This window comes from Caretta caretta, chromosome 3, assembly GCF_965140235.1.
Source record: "Caretta caretta isolate rCarCar2 chromosome 3, rCarCar1.hap1, whole genome shotgun sequence".
In the NCBI taxonomy this organism is placed as follows: domain Eukaryota; kingdom Metazoa; phylum Chordata; order Testudines; family Cheloniidae; genus Caretta; species Caretta caretta.
The window spans coordinates 56385934-56411080 of record NC_134208.1 but is presented as its reverse complement, the minus strand read 5'-3'; the positions used below and the strand labels follow the sequence as shown (position 1 = coordinate 56411080).

The window sequence follows — 25147 nt, the reverse complement described above, 5'->3', positions numbered from 1 at the left end:
CCAAAAAAGTCAGTTACTTCTTGTTTCAGGCACATACCCAGAGGATGTGGTGGCAGATCCAGCAAAGCACTGAAGCACATGCTTAAGTTGAAATGTATTGTCTAACTATGGAAATATTACCACTGCAGTGGTTGAAGCAGATCACAATAGGAGGAGAGGAACTCTCTAGTTTTGGTGGCTGTTGCAATAGATCTTTGTGTTACAACAGCAATAAGGCAGTTACAGGATGTACCTTTGGGAAGACAATAAGGACAAAAGAAGAAAAGTACACAAAATTGGTTCATGGCCCCAAGCAGGTCCGCAGCCTGTGCTGTGCGCGTGTGTGTGGTGGCCCTTACGAACATGTCTGCTGTGGACCACCTATTCCTATAAATTCCAACAGTTAGACTGGATCAGGATAGGGAATCTGTAAGGATGTATAAGTAACAATGGGAGGTTCAGCTGGCTGTCCCCTGGCAAATTTTGAAATACATTTTAAAAGATGTTAAGACCTTAAAGGAGGAGGAGGAGTTAACTGTGAAATTGCCATAACACCTTTCCCCAACAGTACCTGCCTCCTGCATCCCGCTCCATTCTCCTGCAGCAGCCATCTTTGCTAGGGGCAGCCAGCGGCCTTAGTGCCATTGAGAACAACGGGAGAGAGCAGCCGTTTTGAGATGCTCTGAAAGAGACTTCTTCAGCCTCTGCTGAAGGAGAAACTTCAAGTTATGATAAATAATGGGAAAAAGCCAATTAATCCTATTTTTTTTTTTAAAAATGACCCATTGCACAAAATGTATTCAAGCTTCATGTATCTGCCACTCTTGTGTAGTCAGATAGTGGCCTAACTGTGAGCTTTTGGGACAAAATGGTCTGACATTGAATGCTGAGTTTCTTAAAGGATCCATTTAAAAAATTATTCTGAGAGATTTACTTGTAAATATTCAGTAAAATTCATTCAGTACTCAGTAAATGTATCTTTGGAGAGAATACACTGTATTTGTCATACTACATAACTAAAAGGTTGAATCCTTGCTTTAAGAACAAAACAACTCAACCTTAACAATAAATTAAGGTGCCGCAGAAATAATTATTACTAGTATTATGGTATGGCCTAGATTCCCCAACCAGTACCCGGGCTGAGACACTGTATACACACTGATAGTAGGAGTGTACCCACCCCCAAATGCTTACAGTCTAAATGGCCAAGATAGACAAAGGAAATTGCCCAAGGTCACAGCAGGATGCTGATAGAGCCGAGCATAGAAGCCAGGTTTCCAGCATCACAGCCAAGTGCTCTGTCCACTACACCACATTGCCTCTCAGCTAATGTCCTCTACTCTAATACTCCTGTGAAGTCAACAATGCAGGATCTGCCCCAGGGAGTTTGATTCTTTGGAAATACAGCTCAGCACTTTTATGTAAGGCAATTAATTTGTTCACCCACAAAGGATGGTTAATTAGTAAGTAGAAGTTGGCTGGTGTTTTCCACAGATAAATCGACTTTTATTGAAAAACCCCAACTAGTTTAAGAGGAAGGTGCAATCCTGAGAGGTGCTGAGTACTTTCAATTTCCTGTGATTGCTTAGCTCTTCAAAGAACAGGGACCACAGTGAATTCAATAGAAGATGAATACAATGTTATAGTTTCACCAACAAACTTTTATTTGGACTATATCAATGTAATAAAATGTGTAAAACTGTTACAAGGACAGAAAAACCTGATAACAGACTGAAAACTATATCTCCAAATGTAATATAGTAACATCAGGAAGAAGTGGAAGAAAAAGAAACATTTTAAAGACAAAAAACATCCAACTGCTTTAAAAAAAATTATTACCATCTTAAAATGCTAAAAATTCCACAATAGAAATGACCGATGTAAGGTAGAAAACTTAACCACATATATAAAATAAATAAATAAAATAGAACTATTACAATAAACACATTTGACATCCTGGGTTCAATTCAATGCAAACTTCAGTTAAGTGGATAACTTATGATTTTGCAGCAGAATTTCTACTTTGGAGCTGAACTGGAAAATGAATTTCTAGTTTAAAAAGCAAAATAAAACTGACCAGTAAATCCTCAGTCCCATGAATAGTCAAGTATATGCAACATGGACTGAGGTCTCACTGGTCACAATATATATGGATGACAACCATATGTAATCTATATGTATATAAAAATCCAAGTGGAAATATCAAGAAAGAACAAGGAAACAAAGAAAAGAAGAAGTGACATGGGTACTGTTAAGCAGAGTCTATAATGTGGACATTGCCCAAAACAAATAGAAGCTCATTGACACTTAACAAGAAAAGAGCTGAAGAAGTGCTGGCATCAACTACCTTTGATTTTCATTCCAAATCTCTGACACAACAGTGAGTTAAGTCTAATGGGAGTCACTAATCAGGGGTATGATTAATTTCTATAATCTGATTGCATAATGAGAAATAGCACAATTAGCTCTACTGCACTCCAGGTGAAGCATAGAATCATAGAATCACAGAAGTGTAGGACTGGAAGGGACCTCAATAGGTCATCTAGTCCAGTCCCCTGCAGTCAAGGCAGGACTAAGTAGTAACTAGACCATTCCTGACAGGTGTCATCTAACCGGCTCTTAAAACCTCCAATGATGGAGATTCCACAACCTCCCTAGGCAATTTATTCCAGGCTTAACCGCCCTGACAGGAAGTTTTACCTAATGTCCAACCTAAACCTCCCTTGCTGAAGTTTAAGCCCATTGCTTCTTATCCTATCCTCAGAGGTTAAGAAGAACAATTTTTCTCCCTCCTCCTTGTAACAATCTTTTACGTACTTGAAAACTGTTATCATGTCCCCTCTAAGTCTTCTCTTTCCTAAGACTAAGCAAACTCAGTTTTTTTCAATCTTCCCTCATAGGTCATGTTTTCTAGACCTTTACTAATTTTTGTTGCCCTTCTCTGGACTTTCTCCAATTTGTCCACATCTTTCCTGAAATGTGGCACCCAGAACTGGACGCAATGCTCCAGCTGAGGCCTTATCAACATGTGAAACAGCAGCAAAATATTGCTTCCTGTTAAATACAAATGTAATACCTGCTTATGATTAATCAACTCATCACACTCAGATCAGGATTCAATTAATATGTCTAGTCTGATGTATCACTTATTAGGCTATCAGCCAAAGAACTGCAGCATGTGCAATTGCACCAAGAGGCATCAGTGGTTCTCCACTCTCAGGGCAGGAGGCACTTGATGTTGGGCACAGGTGCTCCCAGTCATTCCCTTTTCAAATACTTATCTAAAAGACATTCAGTGTGAATGATTTACATGCATTTTTTTCATTGCTATTTAAGAATTGCAATTATACCTGGAGTTCAGCAAGGCTTTTGACACAGTCCCACATGACATTCTGATAAGTAAGCTGGAGAAATATGGGCTTGGTGGAACTACCATTAAGTGGATACATATATTGGCTAAACAACGAGTAACTATTAATGGAAAGGGGTCAGATTGGAGGGAGGTCTCAAGTGGGGTTCCACAGGGATAGGTTCTGGGTCTTATGTTGTTTAACATCTTTATTAATGACCTGAATGTAGGAATAGATAGCTTTTTGATTAAATTTGCAGATGACACAAAGCTGGGGAGGGGGTTTGACAATGCTTTGGAGGATAGAGCAAAAATTCAGAGGAATCTTGATAAATTGGAGAGCTGGGCTATAGCCAACAAAATGACAAATGTAAGGTGCTACATTTAGGGAAGAAAAACCAAATGCACAAATACAGAATGGGGGATAACTGGCTTGGCAGCAGCACTGCGGAGAACGATCTGAGAGTTGTGGTGAATCACAACCTCAATACAAGTCAGGCTATGTCTATACTAGAGAGCTTATAGCAGTGCAGCTGTATCAATGCAACTGCACCATTCTCAGCTGTCTAGTGTAGTAGCTCTAAGACGACGGGAAAGAGCTCTCCCATTGACTTAATTAATCCACCCCCAATGAGCAGCGGTAGCCATGTTGATGGGAAAAGTGCTCCCGCCAGCATAGCGCTGTCCAAACCAGCACTTATGTCAGTGTAATTTATGTCACTCAGGGGGATTTTTTCTCACATCCCTGAGCAACAAAGTTATACTGACATAAGTCATAGTGTAGACAGAGCCTCAGCAATGCGACGCTGTTGCAAAAAGAAGCAAATGCAATTTTATGTCGCATTAACAGAGACATAGCATGCAAGTCAGAGGAGGTGATAATAGCGCTTTACTTGGTGTTGGTTGGGCCTCAGCTGGAGCACTGCATCCAGTTTTGGTCACCAATGTACTGAAACAATGTGGAGAAACTGGGAAGGATCCAGAGGTGAGTGACAAAGATGATCAAAGGGATGAAATCCAAGTCATATGAGCAAAGGCTGAAGGAACTGGGTATGTTTAGCTTGGAAAAGAGGAGCTAAATGGGGGTGGGAGGGCATGATACCGGTCTTCAAATACTTGAAAGGTTGCCATAAAAAAGAGGGAGAAAAGTTGTTCTCTTTTGCCACAGAGGGCAGGACTAGAGGAAATGGGTTTAAACTACAGCATGGCAGATTTAGATTAAATCTCAGGAAAAACTTCCCAACTGTAAGAACAGTAGGACAATGAAACAGACGGCCTAGGGAGGTTGTGGAAGCTTCTTCACTGGATGCTTACAAAAGGAGGCTGGATAGCCATCTGTCTTGGATGGTTTAGATATAACAAATCCTTCATCTTGGCAGAGGGTTAGACTAGATGACCCTGCGGTCCCTTCTAATCCTATTGTTCTATGATTCTAACAGTTGATTACAGATGCTTTATTTTTAGTCATGGTTTATTGTTGGTCTGGACAGTTGGGTTACTATAGAGTAGAGATTTTGAGTGCTGCAAATATTTCATTTCTTGGATCTGAGGTTGCATGGATGTAAAAGAGTGGAATCTGGCTTTCTGCCACCACTCTAGAGCTCCCTCTGAGGAAAAAGGCACTAGATGAAACAAGACTACTTTGTCAGGAAGAAAGAGACGGAGCGAGAAACCATGGGCTACAAAAAATGTAAGTATGGTAATGCTCAGCTTCATTATAGCTAAAAAATCACTGGGATTCAAAAAGCCTCCGTGCAGAATGGACGGGGAGAGCCAGGAGCCTCAGAATGGCATTCAAAAAAACCAGTGTGCTACGTGGCTGCTCACCAAAGTTACCTAATAGGAGATGTAAAGAAGAGGTGTGTGTTCTAAGCCCTGCCCCTCAGCCTAACTCTGGGCTGGAGGGAGGTACCTCCCTCTGCTTGGGATTCTCAGCTGCAAAACCTCTCTTGAGGTTAGGTGCCTATGCCATTTTTGCAAGAAGATAGGTGTGGGGAGGGGAAAAGGAGGAAGGCCCTGATTCTGGGATTTAGGTACCTAAAGTGGCAGTTTAGGTGCTTAAGTCCTTTTGGACCAATGGACTCTGTGTCTTGGTTTGATAGACATTATGAATTTTTCCTAGTAGCAGCTAGTAGTTATGCTACATGGTACAAGAAAATATTACACTCATACAAATATGTTTTTAATTGCTGGAGTAATTGCGTGAAACCTTGACCTGATGACTGGATATGTCAAGGAGATGATGGATGCCACTGGATTTGGTATTATTAACTGGCCATGAGTACTTTGCTTCCTTTCTCTAATCTGTTGCTTAAAATAAGGTCACTGTGTTCTCTGTTACAGTGTCACAGGCAACAAAGAGACGGAAGAGAGACAAGATGTACATCAGTTCTCTTCTTTTACAAGGCCCTTTCCACTCCCATTTTAATTTTGTCATAATCCTTTATTTTTCAGTTCTTTAATTTGAATATAGTTATAGTAAGAAGAAAACCTTGCCGTAATCTGCATTTCTGTGAAATTATCGATAAAGACTGAAAACCTTAAAGACAATAGGTGCAGTGAGCTTGCTGAGGCAGCTAACTTTATCTTGAGAAGAAAATCATCATTACTGGTCAAAATGCTGCCAACTGCCCTTTCAAACTCCATCTAGCCCCTGTGCTCTTTTCCTCATGGGAGAGTTGGACATTTATATAAAATTTTCAAATGCAGGTATCTAAAAATAGGCACCTATATTAACCCATATGTAGACAAGTAACTAGATTATCTGATTTTCAGATGGGCTGAGTATCTACCTGTAACTACGATGGAAGTCCGTGGAACCTCTGAAAAATCAGTCCCCACTGAGGTGTCCATACACAGATTAGGAGTGAAATCCTGGCTCCGCTGAAGTTAAACTCCCATTGACTTCAAAGAAGCCATGATTTCAGCCCAGATATTCAACTGTAGGCAATTACATTTGAAAATACTGGCCATAGGGAAGAGCAAAACTTAAATTTACTCATTTGTGGCTGAGGCTATGTCTACACTTAAACTGCTACCGCAGCACAGCTACTCTGATACAGCTGCGCTGCAGCAGCGCGTCCGTGTAGACACTTACTACAGCAATGGGAGAGGTTCTCCTGTAGCTGAAGTTAATCAGTTTCCCTGAGAGGTGGTAGCTAGGTCGATGGTTCTTCCACTGAACCTGGCCTTAATGATCTCTTTTGTGCTTTAAGAGACAAGAAAGGGAAAGGCTACCTGACTCTGAACCTTGTGTTGTCATTGTCACATCTACGAAATGGGTATAAACCATTACTGTTCTCATCTGGTAGGATCTGACACAGATGTAAATGACCATGCAAGGTACAAGGCAGAGAAGGATATCTTGTGATCCACTTAACATGTATGCACTGAACTGAACTTTAAATGCTGAGGAAAAAAATTAATGGGGCCAAGAGGTATGTATAATGTTTATCACTAGAGCCTTGTGTGGATACAAAATTTGGATCCACATCTGATTCACGATCCACAAACATGGTCCATGGATATCTGCAGATTTCCAGGGCTCTATTTGTCAGTATGCATGTACTGTGATGAATTCAATGACAGCTAAATGTTATTTGAAAAGTAAATACAACAACAAAATACAGTGCATCATCAAATTCTTCAAACAGTGAACTGAGACAAAATATATTTACAATGAAAAATTCAGTATGTAATTAAATGTATCACTTTTCTAAGACAGAAGTCTCAAAATCTTTGTAGATTATATTCTTTTGTTTTGGTCTATTAACACATAACATTTCTGTTAGCATGCCATATGTTATACACATTCTCTTATGGTATTATAAAGCTTGGATTTTCCACTTGAACCACAAATTTTTGAGACAAAGTCACAGTTAAATTTGTAAGCCTTCATAAGCCATACCAAACATGGTAGATGGAGCTGGATTTAGATATGATGTACTTCTGGATCTATTTTAGTTTTGGCCTGCGTGCCACATTTCAGAGATAAATTTATGCTTCTTGATATATACAGAATATGAAGTAAAAATTATTCAGTAAAAATTAATGTCAACTTTAATCTTTGATTTCTAAGATTTGAACAATAACAATTTTATATCGCAACAGTCATTTTAGTAAATAGATAAAATTCAAAGACCTTAGATGGCATTGCAGTATATTTGAAAAACAGATGTGTGTATAATATAAACCATCTAGATCATGTTTCTTCATACAACTGTTATGTAACACTACAGACAACACATAAAATACTATAAAAAGGCCAGAGAAAAGAAACAGATGCTGTATTCCATAAAGCTGGGCACAGGCTGACATGAAAAGTAATAACTCACCACCGTGACAATCAGAAGCACTAAAATATTTTATGAAATGGTTATCAGTGAGTTAAGAAATTACTTCACATTTAGCCTTACCTATCAGGTAAACATGTGTATTTGTCAATAATACATATGATCAGAAAACACAAAGGGAGGATTGATAACAAGAGAAACCCATCCTAATACTATGCTACAGAAACCTATGTGCTTATTTTACCAAGTACAATTTATTTATACAAAATATCCATGTATTAAAAACATTAATGTAAAAGATCACAAGTAGATTGCAATGCTACTTGATTTTTAAAAGCACCTTACTCTTAAGATTTACTTAATACTCCAATAGACTTACTGCTCCCTTAAAGATGCATACCCTTATGCTGGAAATAAATTGATGTCTAGAAGTGACATGTTTTGTTACTATATAGTCTCCTGCATTATATGCATATACAAAACACAAACAAAACCTATATCATATAACCTGGAAATATTCATCCAATAAAGGCAGTATTTTTTGCAAACACTGTTGTCTAAAAACAAACTGTACATTTTAGAAAAAATATATTAGGCTCAAGGATAAAAGTGGAAAGATGGCACAAGATGTAATGTATCTACATTGCACTGTTTCTTGCCTTCCATTTTTAGAGTTCAGTCTCTGTTCAATCCTTTGCACTAACAAAAGTGTCCTGAGTACCACCACGTGGACAAAAGGAGGTATATAACACAGGCTCTGAATAACTCTGAAAGGGTTTGACATTAACTAAGCCACAGCAGCTTTATTACTTTCCTGAAGCAAATCAAAATAGTTCCAAATATACCAGCCACTTCAAGAAAATTCTCATCATATTTCAATTCTAAATATAGTTCCAGCTAAAAAAATCCTAGTTCAGAAAAATACCTCGAGCTCTCAAAAAGATAATCCTCTTGTATTAGGCAACATTTCCTGTAGCACACGTTTTTTAAACATATAAATGAAATTGAAGAAGAAAAGCAAAATCCTCAAAACAGGTGTAAATCAAGGAAACATTCATCTGAAACTGCAAAAAAAAATTTTAAAGATAAAACCCTGCCAAATGAGAAGCATGTTTCAGGCCACATTCTGCTTTCAGTTCTAATCGTGTAAAACTGAAATAACTCAGGATAAAAGCAGAGTTAATCCAGAATGACGCCATTCTATCCAAACACAGAATGTGGCTCAGCAGCTTGGAAATGGTATACAGGTATCTGATATTACAAAGCGCCCTTTTTCTCACGAGAAATTAAATTGGGTCTATATGAAAATGAAAAATCATTAACCAAAAAGACAGTGTGAAATAAATTAATCATTACCAACACAGTTACTGATGGAGAACTTCAAAATGTTCAAATACAGATTTTAAAAACTCTAATAATGAGTCAAAAATGGGGGGAGAGAGAGCACCTGTTGCAAATGTGTATGAAAAAATAATCTTTTTAAAATTCAAGTAAATTAACATTTATAAAATCAGGCTAGATAAGTTACTAGCTTTCAGAGTTGTAGTTCAGTCAGGTAAATGCCCAAAATATACAGATAACACCAAGTAATATATCTATATACACTGTTCTGTATAGCATTCTAGAAAGGGAACAAGCTCATAAAGATTCTAATCATGTCATTTTCTAATACCTTTTTTGGTATTAACACAGGAAGAGAAGTTTAAAATTAAAGTTAAAAAAATATTTTGAATATTTTAAATAAGATTTGGAATCACTAGAGAAGTACAAATAAATCAACTTAAAAAAATACCCATGCAATATACCTGACCAGCAGTTCATGTAAGCAAACTGAAAACATATACGTCCAATTTCTCTGCTGGTATAAATTTGCTGACTTTAACGGAATTATGCCAGAAGAGAATTTGAACCATACAGTCATGGGTGCATCTGAACAAAGCAACCCATTTTAAAAATCTGTCTCAATCTAGATATACTTGATAGGAATCCTATTCAAACCAAATTTCATTTTCACTGTAGGTTCCCTGAAGGCATCCACACTTCAGCTTCTCTAATGCCCAATTTGCATTCAAAAGTAAAAAGAAAAATTCTTCTGGATGTCTCCTTTGGAGTCCGAAAGTCCAAGATTTGGCAACAATCCCCTGATAGTTGTGGATCAAGAAATATTGTCTCCCGTAGCTCATACTGTATATAACCACTTAGCTGAGCAGAATCCAAGAGAACTACTAACAAACCGCTGATACGATAGAGCTTTGTTTTCCACCATCCCCACCAATTTACTTAGTGGTCCTTGATTACAGCTATCTGTGCTCTGCTAATAGCATTTTCACTTTCTAGCATGATAGTTTCAAGTGAGATTAGATGATCTGAAGGTCCCTGATGGTCTTAAACTCTATGAAACTATAAAACTTGTCAAACCCTACATCTATCCCAGGGAATGAATGAGGCTAATATTCAGATGATCTGGCTTCATCTGTTTCATATAATCCAGAGGGTATCTTGGGGAGAAAAAAGCCTCTTTTCATTAGCCCTGCAAGACTGAACATTTTATTGATTGTTGTTGACCATTTGCTAAATGGTCCACTTCTTAAATGTCTGTAGGATTCATTTCACTTCATTCTATTTCGCTTTCTAGTGATAGCATCTGCCACGGTAAGAGTCACACAAAGCATTTGTAAACGGCATCCGGTTATGCTCCATGATGCCTTTCCAAAGTGAATTTCACATGTTTCCAAGCCATCTAGTGCCAGCCAACTAGTTTTCTTGCATTCTAATCTGTCCCTGTACCGATATCCTGGTATGCCTGCCTACCAGATCAATTTGAGTGTAGACAAGTAGGAGACCACATATTATATGATTATAACTATTTGTTGAAGGATGTGCCATCACTAATTTAGTTCCAAGCTAAAAATAAAGCCAAACCCCAGCAACTGGCCATCTTGGATTTATGCACCTGAAGTTAAGTGAATGAGCCAGTTCTGAACTGGATTATCATTCAGTGACAGAAAATGCCTTTATTGGCCAGATAGGATAAATTTCCAGACAATCTAAATCCAGCAATATGGTTCACAAGGGTAGAGAGGATATCATAACATTTCCCCCTTTGGCTCCACAGAAGCAATTCAAGCAAGCTTGAATGTCCTGGGTGTGCTTCATAAGCATTGGTCAGCTGGGTGTGGAAACCTATGCCATGACTTTCTGAAGTGAATGGTAACATTTCGTATGAACAGAGTTCCCCAGCACGCTACCTAAGAAGATAAACTTCATTGTGAACGTGTGAATTTAAAAACTCTACAACTGTAATACAGTCTGTGATAAGATGAATAAAACCAGTATTAACAAGACTGAAAAATCTGTACTGTCTTAAGATCATCAAGTTGTAAGAAAATAAATTTTGTTTGAAGAGAAAAGCTCATAAGAACTATTTGGGCCTGTTGCCTCTCTAAACCAGAGAAACAGTAAAAAATATAACACATGGAATGAACTCACAAAATCATTTCAAAACTCTGACACAGCAATTAATGTAGTAAAAGGCTCGATCTAAGTGCTCTATAAAATGTCTATATATTGTAGAGTATACATATGGACAAAAATGCACTAAGTATTATGAAGATTAAATTGATTCATAAAAAGAAATAAGGTATAAACATGAACCAAAGTGTCTCTGGAGGGCTGTTTATTTCCCACTGACACGCTGTCGAGCCTGAGATACATGATAGTAACAATCTGCTGGGTTGCACCTTCCGCTCAGCCCTGGAGGCCCCTGGGAACCTGGAGTGCCTGGCGGGCCTGGCACACCAGTGGCTGATAAAATAAAGATAGCAATTAGCATAGACATCATCACTGTGCATATGGTGAGCCTCTTGGTATCCTCAAAAGCCTGCTCCTTCACACCAACTAAACACAAGAGGCATGGAGTCTGATTCTGACCTCAAACCAAAGAAAATCAGGGGTTACCTTATGAAAATCAATGGAGTCATACTGGTATAAAACTGGTGTGAGATCAGAATCACGTCCAAAGAGGGTGTATTTGTTTTACAATGATAAAGCTAGAGACATTTACCTGAAGGTCCAGGTGGACCAGGATTACCTGGGAGTCCAATACCAGGCTCACCTCTTTCCCCCTTCTGTCCTCTGTAACCTAAAAAGGATAAAAAGAATAAGAGTGCCCTGTAATTATAACAATCTTTTTTCTAGGCACCTTACTGACACAGTAACTACCAAAACAAACGTGAAAACTGATGCCCATTCTTTCCAAGGCCTGGTAATCCAGCTATTGTACTATTTACCTTCCTTCTATCACACATGGGAAGATTTCTACCAGTAACTGACGGATCCTGAGACAGAAGAGTATCAATGGATCAGCTGGCTTCACCCTTTCCAAAGTTTTTCTGCTACTTTGGTAAAGAGTCCAGGATAAAAAAACTGAATGTATATCTCGCTTCAGGATTAGCCACAGGGTGAAATGATATATGGTGCCAAACCAAAAATTAGGTGTAGTAGAAAAAGTAAAAAAACCTGCCTACAATGTATCTAAAGAAAGATTATGGGACTTGACAGTCTGTTTAACTGACCTAATTCACTACAATGGGCTCATTGTATTGAATAAAATACAATGCCAGAGGATAGCTTATATACCAAGGTAGTCAAACTTTCTGACCACTGGTAGCTCAACATCTCCCAGGAGCTACTGCATCTAAATTTGTATCATTTATATTATGTGTGCACTTTAGATTGTAAGATTCTTGGGCTGGCCTTCATCCTCCTGTGGGTTTGTAAAGTACTATGCACAGCTATGCCACTATATAAATGGGGTGAGGGGGAAGCCCTTTAGTTATAGCGTACATCCACAGCAGTCTTCAATTTTAATACAGTGTTGTTAGAGCCTGTGAAGATTATATGTTCCAGCATGCAACGGACTACTGCTCACATGCTCAATAACTGTGAACGGCACATTTGGATTTGCACTCTGCACAGGCCACTACTCTGTACTGAAGATGAGTGGCTACGTTTGTTCAACTGTATGCAAACAAATTCAGCCCTCAGCTGCATGCAAATTAGGTTCAGCCCGTCTGTTTCTTGGCAAGTCGTCAAGATGGTTCCATCAGCTGGGAAAACTCTGGATGTCCTTAGAATAGCAGTACAAGGGTCACTGAAATAATAATATTCCTTACCATTTCCCTCATAGTCAAAAGACAGGCCTGTGACTTTTACATTAAAGCAAAATGACTGATGGAAAATAAATACAGTTTAAGAGGAATAACAAATCTGACACCAACACCTAACTTGTATAAGGATTTTTGGGAGGCCCATTCCTCCTCCTCCATGCAAGAGTAAAAGTGTCTGTGTGTATGGGTGGGGTAGTGACATACACTCAAGATACACTGAGAATTAATGATCCATCCCTGGTTAAATATAGAATTGCAACGGAGAAGATTAAATCTGCTGTGGATAAGGTACCAATATATTTCCAGTGTCTTACTATGCCAAGTAAGCTGCTCCTTTTTGGAGCAGCTGTCCCCTGATGAGAGGAAAATTAGAAGAGAAGGTTTGTGAGGTGACCAATGAGCACTGTGTCAATTGTTATTTGAACAATAATGGGACTGGCAGCTGTATGGCTGAAGTAGTCAGTTAGCAGTACTACATGGCAACCCCACTTCATGTGACAACGCAAGAAGAAAATGGGAGGACATATAACTATTGCAGGCACCAAACAAAACTGTACAATAGAACGGTATGCAGATTCATACAATTTTTCTATTAAACACAAGTTCATCTTAAATTTAAACAGAAAACCTATTATCAACTGCCATCATCCTTGGTCTCAGAGCAAAGCAGTGATTGGTAATTTATTCTCCTCTCTCAACATCCCAACATTCCCCCTCAAGTTAACACTGAAATGATAATTGGAGTGCATAAAATCCAAATCAGTAGAATATGCATGCAATGTGACATGCATGACAGGACAATCATATGAAAACAGGCAGGTATCTAAACAGAAAACAAGCAATTGAATAATTCAGAGAGAAAAAAAGCTCTCTTTACATCAGCTGTGCATTCTGGTAGCTGAGTCCTATCAAACAGAACTGTCTAAGAGATCCACACACAACTGTGAAACCCCCAGTAGGAAAGGGGAGGAAGCTTATATTCATTAATGGATCTTGAATTTGTTTTTAAATTGCCATGATTAACAGTATTTGCGACCATATAAGTTAGCTGGCTATGGCACTTTTGTGCAATTCATTGCAGTTGCTACTGTTCGTGAAGGTCAACCACATAATTAAGAAGCTGATTACATTTCCTATTTATTATATCTCTATTCACCTTAATTTTACAGTTAGTAGTTAGAGTACAGTTTATCAGAACAAACCCAGCTAATTATACTTTAACAAAACAGTGCTACCATTAATCATTTATGTTTTGTATTTCTATATGCATGGGGCACAAAGAAATCACATTTAAAATACATTTACAATCTCTATAACGTATCATGTGTACATAATAAAGTGGTCAGCAAGGGACTGATGCAGATTGACAAATTCTGTAAACATTACTGAATTTCAAGTCAATAATAAAAAATCCCTCAAACCCAATAATATATACAGCAGTCCACCTAGGCACACTGTATGAGTGAAAATAGTATAAACAATGGCTAACTGTGTTTGAGTACATATACAAATGAGTATTTTGTACATATTGGCATAGTAAGTTTCAATGATACCAACATTTAATAAAACATTTCTCAGGTAACTTTTCTAAAAATAATGCTTTATTTTACAGTGTGAGAACAATAAGAAAAACATGTAAGTATACTATTGGAGCACCTTTCTGAAACAATCCAGTATTTAACTCTTGCAATAAAACAGTCGATTTTATGTGAGGTATATTTTACGCAGAAGTAGGTCCCATGATTCCACTTCTGGAGGATAATATTTCAACCTACCTGAGCAAATTTTTAACAAACTCATACGAGGCACAGAGGAATATTACTATCCACCTAAGCAAGGTTTTAGGTTTATTACAAAAAACCCAGACACAGATACGATGCTGTGTATTTTCTGTTGGCAGAGTTACAACTTCAGTAACAGGTTTTAATTTAATTCAAAAAGCTCACAAAGGCAACAGGTTTCCTAAAGACTTTTAATTGTGTTCTGGAAGTTTTATTTTGTTGTAATTCTTAAAACAACAAGTACCCAAAAGATATAGGTACATCAGTATCCTATGTGGATAGTTTTGGTAAACACTGAGTAGTGTGCAAAAATATATATACTAAAATGGTAAAGTGCTGTTTTCTTCTCATAGACTGATTTGACTGGAATTTTATATACAGTTTCAATATAGTACTAACTGCCAATATCATCATCATTAATAGTCTGTCAGCAGCATCACTACTCAATTACATGCCTGAGCATTTTGGAGGAGAAAAGTCACTGAATTATTTAATTCAGAAAAGCTTCAACAGGATTTTTTGTATTCAGTCCTGAGTCTCTTCTCCCCTCCACTGATACTCATGGGAGTTACATGAGTAGTGTCTAGAGATATATGAGGCTCTTTAGCATACATGAGAAGGTAAAGGACAACAATGCCAAAATATCTGGTGCATTTTACTGTGTAAAAAATCTAGATATTAAAGATCTCTTATATACAAGAGACCATATCATAAACAGTTGTAAGAAAAAAATTCTCCTGTCTGATCTCCCATGGATATTTTGTGTGTAGGGCCAGTTCAGCCAAATCTGTGGTTGCAAGGATCATGTTTACTGCTGATGCTCTGGTGTAATATGGTATGAAAAACAAACTGCTTCATACAGAAAGAGCTCTGCCCTTCCCTTCTTGCTTTCAGTTACACCTGTACAAACTCACTTTAATCAATCGAGTTGATTAAGTTAATTACTATAACTTTGAACAGAATATAGCCTCACATGAATGCTACTGCGGCAAATAACACGTAAATCAATTGCATATATTTTTGTATGCCATTTGTTTCCTTTAAGATTCTGCATATAGTATAGTAAAGTCCACGGAGTACCAATTAAGCTGTTGTTTTACATTTCACTGGTAACACTGCCTTATAGTATTATGTTACAGTATTTGTACTGTATATTTACTTTTAAAAAATTAAAAAGAAATGTAAAAAACTCGCAGTCACTATTACATTTAGCCTAACAGCTTCACTGCTACTCCTATATTCCAGCATCTGTGCTGCAACTTTTTGTTGATATTATACCATTTCACTGCAATCCTAATGTAACATCACAATTATTTGTACCTGATACATTTTGTCTGATGCACCTACCAATGAGGTTAACATCAGTTTTTCCTTGCATTGTAGGAACATGTATTCTTGCCAGCAAGTTAAAGAAGTATGGGCTGGACGAATGGACTATAAGGTGGATAGAAAGCTGGCTAGATTGTCAGTCTCAATGGGTAGTGATCAATGGCTCCATGTCTAGTTGGCAGCTGGCATCAAGCAGAGTGCCCCAAGGGTCGGTCCTCGGGCCGGTTTTGTTCAATATCTTCATTAATGATCTGGAGGATGGAGTGGATTGCACCCTCAGCAAGTTTGAAGAAGACACTGAACTGGGAAGAGTGGTAGATAGGTTGGAGGGTAGGGATAGGATACAGAGGAACTTAGACAAATTAGAGGATTGGGCAAAAAGAAATCTGGTGAGGTTCAACAAGGACAAGTGCAGAGTCCTGCACTTAGGACGAAAGAATCCCATGCACCGCTACAGACTAGGGACCGAATGGCTGGACAGCAGTTCTGCAGAAAAGGACCTAGGGGTTACAGTGGACGAGAAGCTGGATATGAGTCAACAGTGTGCCCTTGTTGCCAAGAAGGCTAACGGCATTTTGGGCTGTATAAGTAGGGGCATTGCCAGCAGATCGAGGGATGTGATCGTTCCCCTCTATTTGACATTGGTGAGGCCTCATCTGAAGTACTGTGTCCAGTTTTGGGCCCCACACTACAAGAAGGATGTGGAAAAATTGGAAAGAGTGCAGCGGAGGGCAACAAAAATGATTAGAGGACTGGAACACATGAGTTATGAGGAGAGGCTGAGGGAACAGGGATTGTTTAGTTTGCGGAAGAGAAGAATGAAGCAGGATTTGATAGCTGTTTTCAACTACCTGAAAGGGGGTTCCAAAGAGGATGGATCTAGACTGTTCTCAGTGGTAGCAGATGACAGAACGAGGAGTAATGGTCTCAAGTTGCAGTGGGGGAGGTTTAGGTTGGATATTAGGAAAAACTTTTCCACTAGGAGGATGGTGAAGCACTGGAATGTGTTACCAAGAGGTGGTGGAATCTCCTTCCTTTGAGGTTTTTAACGTCAGGCTTGACAAAGCCCTGGCTGGGATGATTTAGTTGGGGATTGGTCCTGCTTTGAGCAGGGGGGTTGGACCAGATGACCTCCTGAGGTCCCTTCCAACCCTGATATTCTATGATTCTATGACTCTATGAACATTTTCAAGGCTTGCAGGGAACAATTCTGAGCTTCATTTAAAATTTTATGAATCTGCTCCCAATGGTCTAGTGATCCCTTAAGTATGAATGTTTTTTTTAAAAATTTGAGCACTGAAGCACTTACACACTGGTAACCTATACCTTTACTCTTCTCAAAAAGCAATGGCAGAACTGCAGTTTAAAATAACCAATCCCGTGCACATTATCTCTCTGGTATACCAGCTGTGCACATGAACATACCCTGCTGAATCTAGACACACATTCACATAACATGCTACCTTTCTGAGGCTAGACACACATGTATGTTACATGCTTCCCTGAAGAGTCTGTCTACTACATTTGTAATGGTCTCTGTCTGCTCAGTATTTTAAATTTTGTTGCCTGCACCCAAGAATGAAATGAACAGGCATAGCAGGGAAGGGCATCTAGTGCTTGTCTGTCCTCTTTGGTTTCTCACTGCTGATGTAGGGGTAGGTAGGTCAAACTTTTGCTTTTCCTTTCCTTTAAAGTGCAATTTTATGTTAACATGTCTATTTTTTATGCATCAGAGGTGGGAATGCCTCTCATTTAGCTCAAGTCTTGTTATTTTATATACTGAAACAGTGTACTGAAATGAAGGGTAAAGTATGTGGGAATCCTGTATCAATGGGTAACTACTTTTACTTAAGAATAAAGCACAAAAAATAAGCTTAATTTTTCTGTGTGTATAGCTATCATCTTCACTTCTTGAAACTCACTAACTTGAAGTAATTGATATTACCGTTTGCTACTTCTGAGAGTACCTACCATGTACAATCTCATTGAACAATCTAACAGTGGGATTAAAGTTGACCATTTACAGTGATCTGAATATTTAGATAATGAACAAGTCACTGTTGTAAAACTCTAATCCCTTTTCTTGCCTTCCTTGATCCTTTATTCTTGTTTGTTCTTCTTATTCTGAGCTCATCACATTTTTCAAGCTTCAGTCAAGGGTTTGCTCTTATCAGTGTTAATAGTCTTTACTCTTCTTTTAGCTCTCCATGCCACACATCTTCAGATTTGCTTTCATGTTCTTCATTCCAGTCTGACTTGCTCTGACTCCAGAGCAGACCAAACTAACAAAAGATAATAATTAAGAACTACCTATACATATACTGTAAATTATATACTATCCCCAAATCATTTTTATATATTTTATAAATTCTTCTGCCATCCTTTCCCGATTAATTTCCCATGCTAGTGTGGTCTGTGCTGAAATAAAGGAGAATTCAATTATAATGAGCTCAGTTTCTGTGAAACTACGTCTATAGTGAAGGACAGGACAGAAGAATCAAAGTCCCAAATTGTTTCAGTGCACTGCATTGTGCAATTTGCAGTTTTGAATATAGTGAAAATCCAATTAGTGCGAAGCTGTTTTGTGAAAATAAATGACTTCACTGTAAGAGAGATACATTATATGGGGAATATTCTTTGCCTTCAGTCTTTTCTCATCAGTGTTGTCTCTGGGTCAGAGCTGCAAGAACTCAGACTTAGAGCTCAAATCTTTGCTTTTCAGGAGATAACATATCTGATACACATTTCTAGTAACCAGGTTAAGAGCTACAATTGAGCATTGGTATAGTTTTTCTCCCATGTGAATGTGTTTTGAACCAAATCACTTCTATAGCAGGTTTAGATAAGCTATCTGTCACTATCTAAACATTATCATTTATTAGAATGAAATGCATTGATTAGACGTTTTTAATAAGTAAAAAGAAAAGGAGGACTTGTGGCACCTTAGAGACTAACCAATTTATTTGAGCATAAGCTTTCGCGAGCTACAGCTCACTTCATCGGATGCATGCAGTGGAAAATACAGTGGGGAGATTTATATACCCAGAGAACACGAAACAATGGGTGTTACCATACACACTGTAACAAGAGTGATCAGGTAAGGTGAGCTATTACCAGCAGGAGAGTGGGGGGAGGGGAATCTTTTGTAGTGATAATCAAGATGGGCCATTTCCAGCAGTTGATAAGAACATCCCGAGGAACAGTGGGGGGGGGGGGGGGGGGGGGAAGAAGGGGGGAAATAAACATGGGGAAATAGTTTTACTTTGTGTAATGACACATCCACTCCCAGTCTTTATTCAAGCCTAAATTAATTGTATCCAGTTTGCAAATTAATTTCAATTCAGCAGTCTCTCATTGGAGTCTGTTTTTGAAGTTTTTTTGTTGAAGAATTGCCACTTTTAGGTCTGTAATCGAGTGACCAAAGAGATTGAAGTGTTCTCCAACTGGTTTTTGAATGTTATAATTCTTGAAGTCTGATTTATGTCCATTTATTCTTTTACATAGAGACTGTCCAGTCTGACCAATGTACATGGCAGAGGGGCATTGCTAGCACATGATGGCATATATCACATTGGTAGATGTGCAGGTGAACGAGCCTCTGATAGTGTGGCTGATGTGATTAGGCCCTATGATGGTGTCCCCTGAATAGATATGTGGACACAGTTGGCAACAGGCTTTGTTGCAAGGATAGGTTCCTGGGTTAGTGTTTTTGCTGGGTGGTTGCTGGTGAGTATTTGCTTCAGGTTGCGGGGCTGTCTGTAAGCAAAGACTGGCCTGTCTCCCAAGACCTGTGAGAGTGATGGGTCGTCCTTCAGGATAGGTTGTAGATCCTTGATAATGCGTTGGAAAGGTCTTAGTTGGGGGCTGAAGGTGACGGTTAGTGGCGTTCTGTTATTTTCTTTGTTGGGCCTGTCCTGTAGTAGCTAACTTCTGGGTACTCTTCTGGCTCTGTCAATCTGTTTCTTCACTTCAGCAGGTGGGTATTGTAGTTGTAAGAATGATTGATAGAGATCTTGTAGGTGTTTGTTTCTGTCTGAGGGGTTGGAGCAAATGCAGTTGTATCGTAGAGCTTGGCTGTAGACAATGGATCGTGTGGTGTGATCTGGATGAAAACTATTTCCCCAGGCTTATTCCCCCCCTCCCCCACCCACTGTTCCTCACACTTTCGTGTGAACTGCTGGAAATGGCCCCCTTGATGACCAATACAAAAGGTTCCCGTCCTCCCCCCCACTCTCCTGCTGGTAATAGCTCACCTTACCTGATCACTCTTGTTACAGTGTGTATGGTAACACCCATTGTTTCATGTTCTCTGTGCATATAAAATCTCCCCACTGTATTTTCCACTGCATGCATCCGAGGAAGTGAGCTGTAGCTCACGAAAGCTTATGCTCAAATAAATTTGTTAGTCTCTAAGGTGCCACAAGTACTCCTTTTCTTTTTGCGGCTACAGACTAACACGGCTGCTACTCTGAAACCTGTAATTATGCAGGGCACTGAATTTAGCTGTATGGAGTGGAAATCTATCAACTTCATGAAAAAACTCATATAGATACAGACAGACGTCATCTTCCTTTCCAAATGCAAACAGATGGACATCATACCAAAAGGACTGAAGGTAAAAAATCCATTACAATCTAAATACTACACAGACTGTGCTGACAGCTGGTGCCACACACTCTCAAAGAAACCGCGGAACCACCTGATCAACATCGTCTACAGCAAACAGAGAAAGATTAAGAATGAGCTCTCAAAACTGGATGCTCTCATAAAAAAACAACCTTCCACACAAACTTCCTCGTGGCTGGACTTTACTAAAACTAGACAAGCCATTTACAACACACACTTTGCTTTTCTACAAAAGAAAAAGGACACTAAACTATCTAAACTACTACATGCCACAAGGGGCCTTAACCCACCCAGCAATATTGTTAACCTATCCAACTATACTCTTAGCCCAGCAGAAGAATCAGTCCTATCTCGGGCCCTCTCCTACTGCCCCTCCACCCCCACGAACATGATACAGTTCTGTGGTGACCTAGAATCCTATTTTCAACGTCTCCGACTCAAGGAATATTTCCAACACACCTCTGAACAACATACTAACCCACAGAGACCTTCCTACCAAGACTACAAAAAGAAGGATTCTGGGTGGACTCCTCCTGAAGGTCGAAACAACAGACTGGACTTCTACATAGAGTGCTTCCGCCGACGTGCACGGGCTGACATTGTGGAAAAGCAGCATCACTTGCCCCATAACCTCAGCCGTGCAGAACACAATGCCATCCACAGCCTGAAAAACAACTCTGACATCATAATCAAAAAGGCTGACAAAGGAGGTGCTGTCGTCATGAATAGGTCGGAATATGAACATGAGGCTGCTAGGCAGCTCTCCAGCACCACTTTCTACAAGCCATTACTCTCTGATCCCACTGAGGGTTACCAAAAGAAACTATACCATCTGCTCAAGAAACTCCCTGAAAAAGCACAAGAACAAATCTGCACAGACACACCCCTAGAACCCAGACCAGGGGTATTCTATCTGCTACCCAAGATCCATAAACCTGGAAATCCTGGACGCCCCATCATCTCAGGCATTGGCACCCTGACAGCAGGATTGTCTGGCTATGTAGACTCCCTCTTCAGGCTCTACGCTACCAGCACTCCCAGCTATCTTCGAGACACCACTGATTTTCTGAGGAAACTACAATCCATCAGTGATCTTCCTGAAAACACCATCCTAGCCACTATGGATGTAGAAGCCCTCTACGCCAACATTCCACACAAAGATGGACTACAAGCCGTCAGGAACAGTATCCCTGATAATGTCACAGCAAACCTGGTGGCTGAACTTTGTGACTTTGTCCTCACCCATAACTATTTCACATTTGGGGACAATGTAGACCTTCAAATCAGCGGCACTGCTATGGGTACCCGCATGGCCCCACAGTACATCAACATTTTTATGGCTGACTTAGAACAACGCTTCCTTAGCTCTCGTCCCCTAATGCCCCTACTCTACTTGTGCTACATTGATGACATCTTCATCATCTGGACCCATGGAAAAGAAGCTCTTGAGGAATTCCACCATGATTTCAACAATTTCCATCCCACCATCAACCTCAGCCTGGACCAGTCCACACAAGAGAGTCACTTCCTGGACACTACGGTGCTAATAAGCGATGGTCACATAAACACCACCCTATACCAGAAACCTACTGAACGCTATGCTTACCTACATGCCTCCAGCTTTCATCCAGACCACACCACACGATCCATTGTCTACAGCCAAGCTCTACGATACAACCGCATTTGCTCCAACCCCTCAGACAGAGACAAACACCTACAAGATCTCTGTCAAGCGTTCTTACAACTACAATACCCACCTGCTGAAGTGAAGAAACAGATTGACAGAGCCAGAAGAGTACCCAGAAGTCACCTACTACAGGACAGGCCCAACAAAGAAAATAAGAGAGCGCCACTAGCCATCATCTTCAGCCCCCAACTAAAACCTCTCCAACACATCATCAAGGATCTACAACCTATCCTGAAGGACGACCCATCACTTTCACAGATCTTGGGAGACAGGCCAGTCCTTGCTTACAGACAGCCCCCCAACCTGAAGCAAATACTCACCAGCAACCACCCACCACCCAACAAAAACACTAACCCAGGAACCTATTCTTGCAACAAAGCCCGTTGCCAACTGTGTCCACATATCTATTCAGGGGACACCATCATAGGGCCTAATCACATCAGCCACACTATCAGAGGCTCGTTCACCTGCACATCTACCAATGTGATATATGCCATCATGTGCCAGCAATGCCCCTCTGCCATGTAAATTGGCCAAAGTGGACAGTCTCTATGTAAAAGAATAAATGGACACAAATCAGATGTCAAGAATTATAACATTCAAAAACCAATTGGAGAACACTTCAATCTCTTTGGTCACTCGATTTCAGACCTAAAAGTGGCAATTCTTCAACAAAAAAACTTCAAAAACAGACTCCAATGAGAGACTGCTGAATTGAAATTAATTTGCAAACTGGATACAATTAACTTAGGCTTGAATAAAGACTGGGAGTGGATGTGTCATTACACAAAGTAAAACTATTTCCCCATGTTTATTTCCCTCCTTCTCCCCCCCCCCCCCCACTGTTCCTCAGATGTTCTTATCAACTGCTGGAAATGGCCCCCTTGATTATCACTACAAAAGGTCCCCCCCGCCACTCTCCTGCTGGTAATAGCTCACCTTACCTGATCACTCTTGTTACAGTGTGTATGGTACACCCATTGTTTCATGTTCTCTGTGTATATAAAATCTCCCCACTGTATTTTCTACTGCATGCATCCGAGGAAGTGAGCTGTAGCTCGCGAAAGCTTATGCTCAAATAAATTGGTTAGTCTCTAAGGTGCCACAAGTACTCCTTTTCTTTTTGTGGATACAGACTAACACGGCTGCTACTCTGAAACCTTTAATAAGTAAATACCACATATTTACTATGGGTAAATTTATAGATCTACTCTGGAAATGCAGTAGTATTGTTTTAAAAGTTAATCATTAGGAAGCTAGATATGTAGTTCTAATTTAACTATCATTAGCAAGTATATGAAGACTAAAATCACAATATCTATGAACATTTTATTAGAAACCCTACCTTGAGGTCCAGGTTCTCCTTGTGGCCCTGGTAATCCATCTTTTCCTGGTGGACCTGGTTTCCCATGACCGTGGGAAGCTAACATTGCAGCTGGCAGCTTCAGTTGGGATACAAACTGAGCCATCCTCTCTTCATTAACAAAGGACATAGAAAAGAAAATGTGTAAGAGATTTGGTAGCATAATATATGAAAATCACTAAACCCTAGCCTCAATTTCCAGACTAATCCAGAACTAGTTACCAGAAGTGATTTTCGCTAATCCTTTAAACAGTTAATACCTTGATCTTATGAGGTGTTGGATATTCTTTTAAGCACTGAGAACCTTCAACCTCTTTGACTTTAATGGCAGGAGTGCTTACACCTCCCAGAGCTGAGCACTTAATGAATAAGCACTATCACTAATATTCTGCTGTACATTTTTTTTTTTTTTTTTACTATTTACAGTTCCCACCATCTGCTGGTGATAGAAGTATACAGATACATGATTATAGAACAGACAGTATATAAGCAGAATGAAATTCACTCCTGTGGAGAGAGTCCACACAAGATCTATAATTCCACTTAAGGTTCAAAAACAGGGTTTAAGTTGGACTTAAATTGTACACATCCTTATACTGGCTGCCCTCTGCACTGGGGTGAATTTCCCTCTCTGGTTACCGTGGCATTATACTAACTTTCAGAAAAATGCTGACCTGATGGAGTGTCTGAAGTGTCGAACCTTAAAGTGATCACATTTAAAAATAGAGCCAAGTCAAAGTTGTCAGACACTTGATTTGTCAGAGAGGTGCAAATAACCCATTTCCCAGAGTGGAGAACGAGGAAATGCTGACTTCATTAATGAAGAAAAACCACTGAGATGTGAGTTCCACTAAGTCTTGCTGGCTCACTCCCTCTGAGATACAGGAATTGAAAGTGGTATATTCTGGATTTAGCTTTTGGGCTAGTTGTTGGAGTGGCAATGAAACTGTTTATGGTGGTTGGGCAATTTCCTAATTACAACCATGTCTGCTGCAGAGATTTTCAATTTAAAATATTAATATTACAAAAGAATCAGACCAATGGTCCATCTAGCCCAATATACTGTCTCTGACAGCGGCCAGTGCCAGATACTTCAGAGGGAATGAACAGAACTAGGCAATTTTGAGTGATCCATCACCTGTTGTCCAGTCCAACTCCTGGTCAAAGTTTGTTAGTGTATAATTTTGAATCCATTCTAATGTTGTGGATTCGAAACTTTAACTCCAAGTCAGAACATTTCTAGGCATGAATTCCATTCAGAAGAGAATTTGAATAAAGAGCAGCACGGGCAGAAAATAAAATATTAAGGTGAAAAATGGAGCAGAGAACAGGCAAAGTACAATTCTATTTTGAAACAACTGTTGGGTTTCCTGCATATGTCTGACTCCAAATCACTGTACTTATGGGCCTGGATCTTCTGCATAGAAAAACATATGCACAAATGACTTTCTGTAGCATGCAAGTTCTGCTTTTTTAATATTTCTGTGCAAGAATGACAACATACAAACATAGGGCCTGATCCTGTAGCCAATCCAAGTACAGAACTCCCATTCTCATCGGTGGGAGTTCCACT

At 39.4% G+C, this 25147-nt stretch overlaps 1 protein-coding gene across 4 annotated transcripts in view; it reads right to left on the bottom strand.

Annotated features, from left to right (window-relative positions):
• Positions 1–1633: 1633 nt before the first annotated feature.
• Positions 1634–25147, bottom strand: part of COL19A1 (collagen type XIX alpha 1 chain) — a 339106-nt gene continuing 315592 nt past the window's right edge. For 3 of the 4 annotated variants that reach the window (XM_048846009.2, XM_075126514.1, XM_048846010.2), the window contains 3 exons: positions 23557–23685; positions 11684–11761; positions 1634–11424 (listed from right to left, as the gene is read on the bottom strand). In XM_048846009.2, the coding sequence (XP_048701966.2) occupies positions 11297–11424; positions 11684–11761; positions 23557–23685 (335 nt within the window). In that variant the 3' untranslated portion in view covers positions 1634–11296. Of the gene's footprint in view, positions 11425–11683; positions 11762–17144; positions 18181–23556; positions 23686–25147 lie in introns of those variants that run through there. The other variant, XM_048846011.2, reaches the window with a different exon arrangement.